The sequence below is a fragment of the Plectropomus leopardus genome, chromosome 8 (assembly GCF_008729295.1).
Source record: "Plectropomus leopardus isolate mb chromosome 8, YSFRI_Pleo_2.0, whole genome shotgun sequence".
Taxonomy (NCBI): domain Eukaryota; kingdom Metazoa; phylum Chordata; class Actinopteri; order Perciformes; family Serranidae; genus Plectropomus; species Plectropomus leopardus.
The window spans coordinates 12103767-12118349 of record NC_056470.1 but is presented as its reverse complement, the minus strand read 5'-3'; the positions used below and the strand labels follow the sequence as shown (position 1 = coordinate 12118349).

Sequence of the window (14583 nt, the reverse complement as noted above, 5' to 3'; positions counted from 1 at the left end):
AAAGGGGTTTCAAAAGGAAAACATTAAAGGCTTTGAGGCAAAATCAGAGACTGTATACAGACTGTATACGCTCAAGAGACATGTTCAGGAAAAAGACAAAGGTAGTGTGATTCTTTGAATTATGGAATTAATTATGAATCATGACTTCTGTGTAGGAATCTAAAAAAATAACTTCTCAACTCCCAACAGTGGAAACTGATTCATAAACGGCATCTTTATAGACTCCTGACTCAGCTATTTCATGATTCATATGAGGCTTTGGGATTGTTAGTCCAATACTCAATGTTCATACACACATTTGTATTTTTATTTATTCATTTGTTTGTATCTTATTATCTATTTATTTATTTGTATTTTTTTTCCTGGAGGTAATAAGACTCAACACAACCTGAAGCCTGCACTGAAGAATGTCAACTTGAATCCTAATTGCTACAGGGCCATGGCTGCTTTTAAAAATAGTAGATAGTTTTATAATAGTAGATATTTTGTAGGATGATGCAGTATTTTTTTAGACTGAATGAATTTCATTTACTACTTTCAGGTCAACATATTGCATCTGCATTTCTTAAACAGAACTATTGTCTATTCCTGATCATGTGGAGAAGGCTTCGGGGCTGCGTTAGACAGTCATGTTGGGAAAAGCAGTTGATTAAATAAACCAAACAGATGAAAGTTAACCAACAATGAAAAAGTGAATAGTTGTCAGCCACAGTAAAAAAATAAATTAAAACAAAATGTTGGAATTTAGGTAACCACAATGAGTTCAGTATTTCTAGAATACTGCCTGCAGCCCTGGTCCATAATCTTCCTGATTAATTATCCTCCCCAGTCTGGTTGTCAGGTTCATAAATTCCAGGCTACAACCTTTGTTAGGAATCTTTGGGGAGTTGATAAACTGTACATTTTGTAAAGTTTAGTCTGAGAAATGCCCAAATAAATCTTACTTTTAGCCAGATCCATGATAAATCAAGTTAAGTTTAGTGACTAATTGCAAATTTTTCATGCCTGTGATACATATAACACAATTTGCAAAATAATAAAGATAGAATCTGATGAATGTTAGTCCCCATATTGGCCATGTCAGTGGAGTGAGACCATTCTTTGAGTTTTGACGTCACTATACAAAATGACTTACAGTGTAGTGACCTGTGGGATAATCACAGCCTCAAGGAATTTTGCAACCACAATGTAGAGTCATTGAGTATTCACAGGATTTTTGGCCTCCATAGGTATATTGATAATAAGGGGTTGCTCAGCAGTTTCCAGAACAGAAATGCTCGCCATCCAATCATGGAAAAATTCAATTCTTGCAGAAATCTCCAAATGTCAAAAGTTTTTGAAACCAAATACCACAGCATGGACTTTTTATGGTATTCCTGGAGGTCTTAATCTAGTACTCTGGGGGGATTTTTGACCATTTGTGACCATCTGTAAATGTTTGCTTTTTTCATAGCTTTATTTAACAAAAATATGTGAAAAATAGAGAACACAAACATACATGAGAGCACAGACAACTGACATTCTACATTAAACATACTAAATCATTATAAATAAATAATCATTATATCAATACATAAATCAATAAAAATCTTTTTTAAAAAAAGAATGGACACAGACAGAAACGAACGTAAGCAAACAAAAATAATTCTTAGTCATATCAAATCAGGGGGTTCCGCCAAATAAGTTTTAGTAAAAGTCTAAACATCTGTTGCTTTTTTTGTTATTTTGCAAGAGATGAAAGCGTTAGGTTGAAATCAATCCAGAAAAGATAGAAAGAGTGGTGTGAACCTATTTTTTTATTTATTTATTTTTTGTTTATGGATAAAGAATTTCCCCATTAAATTAAATTAAATAAGTATTTTTATTATAATTTACTCTACAGATTATTCTTTTTAAATTGGTCAATAAAATGTAAGTTAAAAAACTCCAATCACAATTTACAAAAACAATTTAGTATCATAGACGACTCGATAAATCAAGCATCAACTTGTTGCTTCTTAATTTTTGTCTATTAACGCTTTGAAATCAAATTGGCCTAATTTCTTTAAAAACATGGGAAGAAGGCAACTTGCAACCAAACAAAAAATGACCCAAAAACTAAGAAGAAATCAGCAAAAGGTTACAAAGAAAAGGAAAAAAAATTTACAGTTTTTTGTATTTTGTGGGACATATCTTGATTAGTTGCCCATTAGTTTTTTCAGTGTATATATATTATGATTAAAAAATAAATAAATAATAAGGTTTAGGTTTAAATCAGGGCCGTTTAAGTGCACTAGTTTAAATTAGTGCACTAGAATAAACAGGGCTCTAGTTTAAACGCTTGTGAACCACGTGACATGTCGAGGCGGCCCAACCCCTCGCGTGACGTCTCGTCCTCCTTCCTTCCGTCTCTCCTCCGCTGCTAGCACAGTTAGCATTAGCCCGTTAGCCTCCAGCAGCTGTCGGTGGCAGTCAGTCAGTCAGCCAGTCAGTCCGAGTGGTGCTGCATTTGTAATCTTCCCCCTCCTTCCCCCTCGTAGAAAGACCGTGGACGGCCGGTGGTTGTTTCTCCGGGAGCCAGCTGGTTCACCTCCTCGGGCTGCCTACAGTAAAATACTGTTGTCCTCCCTCGCCGTCACGACAGGAAGAAGCTCTGGGACATGGCCAGACCAGAACAAGTCCTGGTGCTAGAGCCACAACACGAACTGAAATTCAGAGGTAACCAGAGGGCAGGGCCGGGGGCTAGGTAGCTAACCGAGGAGCTGTTAATTAACGTTACAGCCACCGTGTCGATTTCTGCATCAGTTAGTGTTGCTAATGTGTCGATATTCGTTGGTGCTGTGATTAAATTTGACGGAGAAGGCCAGCTGGAGTCAGTACAGTGTGTATACGACAGCGGTGGCGATGACAGGTGAAACGACACTGTGTGCGACGATGCTAACTAGCTAGCTCTGACGACGCTGAAGTTCGCTTCCGATTCGAGGCTTCCGATTGAGCAGTTAAGGGGAGAGTGAAGGGAAACGCAAGATGCAATGCTGAACGGACTATTCATGGCTATTTGTACCTCCTACTGTGGTGGAAGTGTGTCAGACTTTTAAACTAAAGCCCCAACGCTGTCTGAAACCCACCTTCAAATTGGAGAAACCTTTATTCCATTTTTGAAAACGCAAAAAGGAGGATTTCACTGTAATCTTCGCGATTTTGAACTAGGTGCAGATCAAAGACTAGATCATAGATTATTTAAAACACAGTTTCATATTTGTGAAACTTAAACTTTATTTGTGAAAATGACAAATAAAAAATTCACTGTGTTTCTCACAAATCTGAAAATAATCTGAACTATCTAAAATAATCTTTAGTCTTTTAGGACCTTGTTGGGAGCCATAAGGACACAAGACTCTGATGCAAATTCAAAAAAAATCACTGCCGAAATTGAATGATGCCATCAGCAGCAACATGCCCAAAGAACCAAATGGAATCTGCATAGTAGCTGCTGGTTTTAATCAACTCATCCCTCAACTCCTAAAATGTAGCAGGATAAAAGACAAATGTAATAAATTGACCTTCTTCTATAATCTAGTACAGACTTAGTCTCTCTAAGTACAGTGGTTTTCAATCTGGTCATTGTCTAGATAAAGGAAAAAGCAGTAAAATCTACCATTTTATGCACTGTCATTAAAAATATAGGTTTCTCAAATCTAATACTGTGTTTTAAGTAATATTTAGCCTCTGTGGGATAATCTAGTCCAGATTTGAGGCATCTAAATATAGTGTTTTTCGAGCTAGACCTGATTCGGTGCAGTTTACATGACAAGAATGCAATAAAATCTTCCTTTTTTGCATTTTCACATTTTAACACACACAAATCTGGAATTGTGTTCATAATAATATTCTGTCTCTGGGATAATCTAGTTCAGATTTGACCCGTCTAATTAGAGTAGTTTGTAATCTGGACCTGGTCTAACATGGTCTACATGTGACTAAAGCAGTGAAACCTTCCTTTTTTTGCATTGACAAAAATAGAATAAAGGTTTCAGAAATCTGAAAGTGGGTTTCAGACAACGTCGAGGCATTACTTAAAACGTCTAACACGCCCTCGTAGCAGTAGGAGTTGCAGAAATTCAAGAATAGGTAAGCGCTGAAAATGACTTTTCCCTTAACTCTCCCCTTAACTGCTGAATCGGAAGCGAACTTCTGCGTCGTCTAGCCTAGGTAGCATTCAGCTAACTTAGCTAGCAAGTCAAACGACTCGCTGTCATTGCAGCGTCAGGGTAGGCCCGCCGTTTATTGCCTCTAATTCACCCAGCTGCTCCCTTCGCTTTCTCTTTTACCTTCTGACAACGTGTGAAACACCCTGATGTGGTCCAATGCTTGGCATACGCCTTCCTCTCGACGCTGTTGCGACCACCAATAAGTGACTATTCTGGCAATTTCTACGACCAGGATGCCATTGCTCAGCCTTATTACCATGCTTATTTCACAATATTGTAAGCCAACAAACTGCGAATGGGAGATTTACAGTTTACTCTCAATGTGCAACCGAAATTCCTTTCCAGCTTTATTATATCCAGACTGATTGTGAAAATAGCTGAGTTGTTGTGTTAGGGATAATGGTTACAGTCAGAAATAAGTGCCTTTGGGTGTGATATTGCTGCAGAAATGGGTCAAGATCTGGCCTAAGGTGATGGAATCAGGCAGTGGCTGGTTGTTCGGTGATTGATTATTACAGGGCTTTGAATGCAAAGATAACCTAGGAGAAGATGGATACGCCCACTCAGTTACTGATGCCCACTATATCTGATTAGAAAACACAGTGAGGTTATTTGTCCATCGCACATCTCCAAAAGCAAGGTTCAGTTGTCAAAAGAGGGTAAATATTCTGTGAAACTGGGCCAGATGGTCTAATAAGGGACCTGTGAGGGTGATCTGCACAAGCAACAAGAAATGTAGTCAGATTGCTATAGTGTCCAGGTTTTGGTTAAGGGCGGGGCGTGAATAATAAAGTAAATGCTTGCACACTTTGCTGCTCTTTCCACCCTTTTAATGTTTAATGTGCAATGTATTTGGCTGGCTCTGTGGAGTCTGTCACAAACACTGCTCACATATTCATCCTTGTAGACACACAATAAGTGTACGCACTTTATCATACATGAACAGTTTTGATTCTTAACCAGGAAACAAAGCCGTATCCACTGTTTACTTAACAAGTTAACACGATCATTTTTGTCTGAAACGTGTTGTGTTTCTTTTAAAGTCAAAGACTGAAGCTGAGAAAAGTCATCCTGCAACTAGACAGAAACACTTGCAGCCTACCCTACCTACTTTTTTTGCTTAGCCATGAAAATATGGTGCCAAGTCACCAGAAGTACGGAAAATAGATAGGGATGTACATATGATTGTTGCTGATTTTATACCAGTAGTGCAGTACCTCTGACAAGCTAAAAATGTTGTTGTCATTAATATCTTACAGTAATCTTGCTGGTTTTTTTCCCACTACCTTAAGCAACACAAAAATGTTGTCATCGATGTTATTGTTTGTATTGTTTTTTATCTTCATTAAAAATGTGTTTTGTGCTTCTTTTTTTTTCTTCTTTTTACATTTTTTCCCCCCAGTGGTATTGAAAATGGTATCAAGTATTCTTCTGGGTATTGGTATCAGGTTAATAAGCCTACTATCGTGACAGCTCTAATGTCCACAAATGACAAACACTCAAACTAGTACACAAACAGAAATTCACACACACCTTTTAGTCACTGTGCTGTTTCTCTGTTTCCTCCTCAGGCCCGTTTACAGATGTCGTCACTGCCACTCTGAAGCTCACCAACCCAACAGATAGAAATGTTTGTTTCAAAGTCAAGACAACCGCGCCTCGCAGATACTGTGTGCGCCCAAACAGTGGCATCATTGACGCTGGAACCTCCGTCAATGTTTCTGGTTAGTAAACATGTTTGCATCTTGTGGCCCAGTCAAAAGTTCAAACTAACAGTGGAGGTTTCACATCTCATTCAAAGAAAAGTGTGACACGTATACAGTCAGATATCTGTATTTTTGTCTTGGCGCCTAATTCGAAGATCTATAGTTGCTTTCAGACAATATGTCCAGATTAGGACGAGGCATTTGTTATCCGAGGAAAAAATCACTACATTTGTGAATCTAATGGATGCGTGTATTGATCATTTCACCCAGCAGCAACACTAAAATAAGTTTAAAAATTGTATCATTTTACTCAGAATAAAACACAAAGAGAAGACATTGTTAAAGCTATCAGTCAGCATGTATTATGTTTCAGAACCAAAATAAATCATCTAGCCGCAGCTCTAATTCTCATACAGATACAGCTGTTGGCCTCTTGAGGTTAGAAATATTGTGGTGCTGGGTAACTACATCTGCACTAAAAGATACCTGCACGATTCTGTCTTGAAGAATTGGGAATGGTAGAGATATAGTTGAATTATTAACTGAAGACATATCATTACATTTTTATTTGTGTCAAGTAGGGGTTGACCAATATTGGGTTTTTTAAGGGCCGATACCGATCGCTAGTAGTTGATGAGACCGATAAACAATATTTGGAACCGATATGCATTCACAATAAAAATGAAAATATTTCTGTCAATATTGAGAATTTGAAATATAACAAACTCAGGCACAAAACTTTGTTGAAATGCCTTCAGCAAATGTTTAATTAAAACTGAAACTTTTAACATATACAGCAAGTTTCCTGCAGCTTTTTCATTAAGTGAAGTGGAAATTTAAATTAAAAAATGAATAAATAAAAAATAACTCTCTGAGGTTTTACAAAATAAAAGTTCATCCCTTGCTGATACTTTCTTTGCGCTTTTTAATTAATTGATTTTATCAGTGATCATTAAAATAAAATACAGATGATATATCAAATCAAATCAAATATCAGCCTCGATAACTGGCCAGGCCGATAATCTGTCGAGTCCTAGTTTCTAATCTAAAGTAACGTTTTCTTTATATTTAAATAAATTAAAAAAAATCCCACATAGTCCAGCTGTTTCAATGGGGTTTCAGGTGGAAGCCTTCAGAACTCAGTAATACTTTAAAGCTCTCAAAGAAAGTTTCAGCAACTTGAGTCACGATTTTACCCTGCTCTGTATATTGCTTAAAAAGCTTAAAAGCTTGCCTACTCCTGCGCCTCTCACCTGCACTACAGTCATGGATATCTGACTGATAAACTGAGTTTATAACATTCATTAGGAGCTGAATTATTGTGCTCTTCAGGGACAAAGTAAATTATCATCCAGACAGATCAGCAGGTCACACTGTATTACCTGAGTCATAAACCAGACTGACATCTTTTCACTTGCAGGTTGTGTAATAGTTGTTATGAGCCAGTACAGGAAGTCGCTCTTTCACTGATGTTCTGGCTCTCCATTCTGTCATTGTTTTTGTCCACAGTTATGCTACAGCCGTTTGACTATGACCCCAATGAAAAGAGTAAACACAAATTCATGGTGCAGTCCATGCTGGCTCCATACGACATGACTGACATGGAAGGAGTTGTGAGTACCAGATCAGCAAATTTGATTTTGGATAATATACTTGTATACTTGAAACGCATGTTGTGTCCAAAAGCACAAACTATGCACTAGATACCAATATGTACTATCAGTCAACATACTTTTGTGTGACCAAACAGTAGAATATATATCTTTTTGGATGCACTGAGCTGTAATTTTTCACTGAATGTTGCTACTCCTTCAGGAAAAACTCAGAAAATTCCTTCAAAAGTTTTGTTTGCTCACAGAGCTTTCAACTGGTAATGCACGCCTTGCATAATATGTCACGTCACGCTCAGTCATCAACAGTCGATGCAGGTGCACTTTAGGCAGAAAATGGAATGGAAATTTCTTAATGTCGTCATTAATGTCATTAGTGTCTTCTGACAAACATGTGAAATAATAACTCAAAATAAGAATAAACATCATAATGGTTCACCTGCTTTAGTTGCCTGTAACCAGGCACTCAAGGGGTTTTCATTATTCACTCCGCACTTTTCCATCAGACAGGATCCTTAAAGACAAAGGAGTATTTTGCTGCTTCATCTGTTGCATCATGCCATGTAGCTTTGAACATTTTAGTTTCAGTATTGATACATCCTATTCCCTCCTTTCTTTTTTCTAACTACCGTACATAGGCACAGAAATTTTTCATGCTCAAGCCCTACACCTACATCTTTCAGAAGCCTACACTATCTCCAATTGAACTCAGGAATATGGCACTTTACGTCTGTCTGTCACATTGTCCAGAAACTGTTCCTTAAACATTTAAAATACACATCCTGAACTTGGGAAATGTAATGCTTCTAGATCAGTGGTTCCCAGCGGGTCCAGCCACGGGGTTCAGATTTTGTCCTTAGTCATTAGTTCAAGGTCCACAAATAAGATAGATTACTATGTATTCACTTTTTTCACAAAATGTAACTAGCACGTGGGCTTGGATTAAAATTAAATAAAACATTGCAAAGTGAAGTACAGTTACCTGAAAATTAAAAAATAAATAGCACTTCTACCACAAAAATGCAGAAAATTGCCTTAAGATCAGTGAACTTAAAATGCTGCAAAGGCACAGCATGTTAAGAGGCCAAATATTACTAAAACAGGGCAATAAAATAGTAGCTGAACAGCAAGAAATGGTACTTCAAAATAAAAGCCCCGTGCCAGAAATTCAAAATAGTGTTTTTTACAGACTTGACATGTTCGGGAGTCACTGGCAGTCTATTCATAGACCCGTGACCCACTTTTGAACCTCGACCCACCAGTTGGGAACCACTGTTCTAGATAATTTCTGTTTAGCGTTTCCTGTGAAGTAATGACTTAAAATAAAGATAAACAGCACTGATCAGATGCTAAAGAATCCCTGTATGAACTCTCACTGTGTTTTCTTCCTGTCTGTCTCTTTCCCTCCCGATGTTCTCACCCACAGTGGAAGGAAGCAAAGCCTGAAGAGCTGATGGATTCAAAGTTGAGATGTGCATTTGAGATGCCTCTAGAAAATGACAAAACTGTAAGTCTTTGCTGTGCTACTGTAAGTATTCAGTCACTAAGTGTCAGGTGTAGATGTCACATTTTCTCATGAGTTGCCTCATGTATTTCAGGGTCATAAATAATGCAGATTTATTATTGTCATTTTAGATCTCAAGGAATGCAATCAGATTGGGCATTCACTTTCCATGTATCCTTAGTTTATTTATTTATTTTTGCTCAGTGTTTTCTCGGTCTCATACCCATCAGCAACACATCACTGTATCACCCATTACATGCTTTTTTATTCATTTTTTAATTTATTTGTTTGTACTTTCATCTCACCCCCCTCCACGTCTCTGCATGTCTCTTCATCCCCCCCCCCCGCCTCTCGACCCACCACCCTCCCCCACCCCCACTCTCTCCACAGCATGACGATGACACCAACAAAACTGTGTCTTCCTCTGCCTCCTCTGTTAAGACCGAGCACTCCACGCTGCCCAAGTCAGCCAGTGCCTCGCTGGACGACGGAGAGGTGAAGAAGATCATGGAGGAGTGCAAGCGGCTGCAGATGGAGGTGCAGAGGCTACGGGAAGAAAATAAACAGATCAGGGTGAGACGCACAGAAACACAGAAGCAATCTGCCTGCACATTTTGTGCTCCAGAACGCCCTCTGTCATACACAGAAAGAGTTTCATTCTTAAACATGGCATCTACAGTTTGAAAAAGGCAAACATTTATTCTATAGATTGCGACATCATGTGAACCACAAACCTACAGCACCATCCCAAGTTTCTCTAAAATGATCTCAATTATTTTATGAGTAGTATTTTGTTTTCAAGTGATGTAACTTTTCAAAATGTCAGAAATCTGTTTTGGACTTTTCTGATATTATTAAGGCCTGCAACACATTCAGCATCAATGCCAAAAATAATGCTCTCTCTTTCAGGGGAAAGTTCAACAGCCTCTTAATGATTAAATGAAAAATGAATAACAATTTTTTGCATTTGGCAGAGCTTAAGTCCAAAGGCTCCTCTCTGCTGCACCTGCCAGTGTTGCCAGCGCTTTCCACAGAGAGAAGCTATTGGCTGTAGAAAATGTCACCAAATGACATCATGCGTTAACTTGCATATCTGTATATAGCTGTCAGAGTTATCACTAAGTGGGTTTACATGGACCCTAATATTCTGCTAAAATGTGCCCAATGCAAACACCTCAGCTGGAAGAGACTGGTCCATTCTGGCCTGATTGAAAATTATTAGCAATCACATTGCGAGTTTTAGTGTAAACTTTTAATGATGTGTTCATTAGGGAAATATTAGCAGCTAATAACAATGTAAAAGCCTAATCTGATCACTTCTCTCTGGTTGGAAGAAATATATTCTTTCTGCACATGTTCGCCCCTCGTGGGGGTCACATTAGGTGATGTAGGGAGTGCGCCTCACAAAATATGCTGCAACAGCTGTTTCTGCCCAGCTCTCCCTCTTCAGATTTAATCAAAGAATAGTTCAAAGTATTTAGTGCTCTGCTATAGCTATGTTCCTATAAATCTTTTCATTACATTTTTTCAAACTATGTTTAAAAACATTTGAACGTCGTTCAAAGGGAGGCAGAGGTGGCGACTATAGAGATGACCATCGGGATAGGTATCCTGGAAAGTGTGATTTTGGCAGTTTTAAACTGTTGTAAAAAAGACTAAGACTAACCTTGTATCTTATGTTGATGCTCTTTGATTCAGAAACAGAAGCTTTATGTAACACTGTTGTTACAGGCTGTAGTGTGGACTCGCTGAACATAACAGTCGTCTTATCGTTCGCGGTAGCAGTCGCCTGCATGTTAGATGGAATGAACAACGGTAAATTTGAACATCTCAGAACAAAAGAATACTTATACTTACTTAATACTTTGCACATCTTTGTCAAAAAGAACGTAGAGGAGGGGGACGTTTAATACACACTGCAGACAAACCGTGTCTAACTTGCAAAAGAAAAAAATAATAGCGATCTTTCAGCAACTAAACATTCATCAGGAAGACTCAGTGTCTACCAATAGTCTGCGTGCAAGGTGTTTTGCATTTTTTTGTTACAGAAAATAACATAAATTACACATTACTCACTACTTAAATGTATTAATAGGCAGACCAGTTATTGTCCTTCTGAACTCAGGGTTCCCACTGTAATTAATAAGCTGGAATAGTCATGACATTTTACAGTCTTATTTTCCAGGCCTGGGAAAGTCATGAAATTGGTAAAAAAAAAAAAAAAATCATTGAAAGTTTTGGAAAAGTCATGGATTTGTTCGTATGTAATGAAGTTAATTGTTTCAGTAGTCTTGCGTCGATAACCTTCCATGTGAATGGTCAGTAAATTTGTTCATGGGTCCTTGAAGTCATAGAAAATGTTTGAAATTTTGTCCCAGAAAAATGTGTGGGAACCCTGTGTATTTCATGATATTTAAATGACTGAAGTTTCTCAGTAGGGCTGGAAAAACAGACTTCTTCTTCTCCTGTTAAATTCCCATCAGATTATAGGCTTCACAGTAGACAGAGCAACATTGCCCAGCGCAAAAAAGTTATATTCTGATTAAATATTTTGGGCGTTAGCACACATCTTAACATATTACTTTATTTAGTGTCCCATGTAAAAAGTTCAGTTGGAATCTCTATTAAGAATAATTTGTGTCGTGTGCTTTACTATAGCAGTCATTTCTTTAGATTAAATGAATGCTCTTCCACATTGTCCCCGTGAGGCTGATCCACTAATCATCTCACCTCGGCAACAAAGGTGTTGTAACACCTTAGTGTTGTACTAATCTTTGGGGGATTTGTGTGTACTCAACTTGTGATTGGACACTTCTGGGAATCATTACGCCAGCTTGCAACAACAATCTGTATCTCAGTGTGTTTTTCTGAGCTGAGCAGGTTTGACTGTATCTCTGACACCTCTGTCTTGAACGCAGGAGGACGACGGGCTGCGGAAGAGAAAGGTGACCTCAGTGGCCGCTCTTCACTCTACTTCCTCCGCTATGGCGACCTCGGCCATGAGGGAAGAAGGCCTAAGCACCCGAGTCCTGGCGCTCTGCGTGCTCTTCTTTGTCATTGGAGTCATCATTGGCAAGCTGGCCCTGTAGAGACACAGACAGACACAGTGACAGACGGGCGGACGGCGTGCTCGGGAGGACACGCGTCAATGACGGCAACGGGGATGTCTTCTGGGTTTATGTTGGTTTCTCCTTCTTTTCTTTTTTAACATTTAAGGCAATATCCTGATGGTTTGTCTGGATGGAGAATAATTAACGTGTAAAAAGAGAACGAAAGAAGGTGATCCCAAGTTAAACCATGAGTGCGAGCGTTTCTGTCACAGGTCTTGCCTTTTTCTTTTTCTTTGTGAAATAATCACCACCTCTGATCTGTTCTTTCCGTCCATCCCTCCTTCCTAAATGATCTTCCGCAACTTGCACAGGTAACAGTTAGTGGTGTGTGTGGAAGTGGCTTCACGCTGGCTGAATGTCTAAAGTCTTTCATTGATTCTAAAGTCTTCAAGTTTCTCACTCACAGTGTCTATAAGAAAGATCTAATACTCCTTTTCTGATAATCTCTCTTCCACCTAAATCTGCTTATCTGCAAGGAGAGGTGAACACAAGTGATCAGTGAAAGACTTTTTTTTTTTTTAGATTCAAACTTAATGTATTGTCTTCTAACCAGTATGTGGTAAAAGTGTGAGCCAGTGGAAGCTGTGTGTGTGTGCGTGTCTTGATTTCTGCCTCCTGCAGGAGGGCTGATGTGACTGTGCGTGTGGATGTTTTTATGTGAGGAGACCACAAACGGTGAAATCACAGGCTGTTTTAGAACGAGGAAGAGGGGTGGTTTGAAAACAAAACCGTCATCTGAACAGATTTCCTGTACACATCAGAAAAATGGGGGACTTTGCTTAAAATCAGATGTAAACTTGATCATTTTTTGTTGCTGATCAGACCAAGAAATCAGTAGAAATCTGAAAGAATTTTTTGGCCATTTGTAAAAATTATAACCTGGTATCTTCAAGACTACGATAAAGAATTTATGCTGCATGGTGATCTATACTGTAATTTAGTTCAAGTCATCCACTTTTCCCAGTTAACTCTTATTTTCTTGAGAATAACTTCCTCAGGTTGAGAGAGAGGCACTGGACAAAAAAGACCCCCCCCCCCCCCCCCCCACCCTTCGAGCAGTGAACTTGTCATGCAAAAGCAGACATTTTCAATATATTACATTCAGTATGTAACAATAGCTTTGGCCACCTTGTTTAATTTTGCCCATGGAGTATTGTATTTGCGTCCTCTAGTGTATTACAGCAGTTGTTTGCTTTTTTTTCTTATATTATCATGTAGCCACGATGCTTCTGTTGTTTATAGTATTCAAATGCACTATATTCAAATGTCCACTCTGCAGTCTGCATGAAATGACCTGGATTTATTATGATTATTTTATTTTAATTTTTTTTGAGTGTTGAAGTTATATTAGCAAAACAAAAAAAAGAAATACTGTCTTCTCAAAAGGGACCATCTTGAGTCTGGTTTATCAGTTTGTGTGTGTTTAATTTTCTTTCGATTATCTTTTTCTTTTGTTCCGTGTTGGGCTCCGGCGGTCGTGAGATAACTGAGACAACACAGCTGTATTATCTCGGCTGTCACATGACCATCTAAGCAGGTTGTTAAAGAGAAGAAAAAAAGAATAAATATCTGTATTTTTCGTTGCCTGAAGGAGCTCGGGGAGCAGAGAAATGGGAATGTGGGCGGCTGGGAGGAGGACTGACCTGTGAATACACACTACATTAAAGAGAAAAAAAGGCATCAGCGCTTCAGACCACACATGCAAAGATACAGTCACACAACAATGTAATCACACAGTAATTGGATACTCTTTTGTATGTACATAAAAATAAAAAGACTTAAAAAGATAACTGGCAAAGTTATTAACATACTGTAGTAAAGGAAGACGATAATTAAACAACCACCATGGATCATGTAGCATCATAATGAATTAAAATACATAAACCCCCAACTGTCTGCTTCTTTGAAAAGTCTACTTTTTTGTTCTATTATAGATTTGACAAGAGATTGCAGTGTGTGTGTGTGTGTGTTTGTATGACTATTTGATAGTGAAAGAACAAAACATATGGAGTGCACAACCAGCATGCCAATGGCGTTATTTAGGAGGTTATTAGGGAGCACTTCACTGATCGTACACATGAAGCTCAGTTTACTCTTCAGGTGACAGCTGTATCTTTTGGGGCTCTGTAGGGAGTGTATCAGAATTTGGGGCTGTGAAACCACAAATTCTTACCTGTCAGAGTGGATGTGGTGGGTTACAATTGTTTTGGCCATTTATCAGATAGAGAATATCCAAAGAGATGATAATGGCTGCATTCTAGGATTTTAGGAGCTTGGACCGTACCAGTGTTTAAAAGCCTGGATTTTACATCCTCTTCTACATCAATTTAACTTTATTTATTAATCTAATGTCTCTTTTGCATGTTTCTCAACTTTATACAGATGGTACCAGAGGTACCATCAAGTCAGACTTGAATCACAAATTTGATGCTTTTAAACATGATTTGGCAACTCAAAAAAAGA

At 38.4% G+C, this 14583-nt stretch overlaps 1 protein-coding gene across 1 annotated transcript; it reads left to right on the top strand.

Moving 5' to 3' along the window:
- Nucleotides 1-2366: 2366 nt before the first annotated feature.
- On the top strand, nt 2367-14011 carry LOC121946600 (vesicle-associated membrane protein-associated protein B/C-like). The gene is made up of 6 exons (XM_042491245.1): nt 2367-2697; nt 5762-5914; nt 7406-7509; nt 8933-9013; nt 9401-9583; nt 11929-14011. Exons 1-6 carry the CDS (start codon nt 2640-2642, stop codon nt 12097-12099), a joined length of 750 nt encoding a protein of 249 aa, XP_042347179.1. The 5' UTR covers nt 2367-2639; the 3' UTR covers nt 12100-14011.
- Nucleotides 14012-14583: the final 572 nt, after the last annotated feature.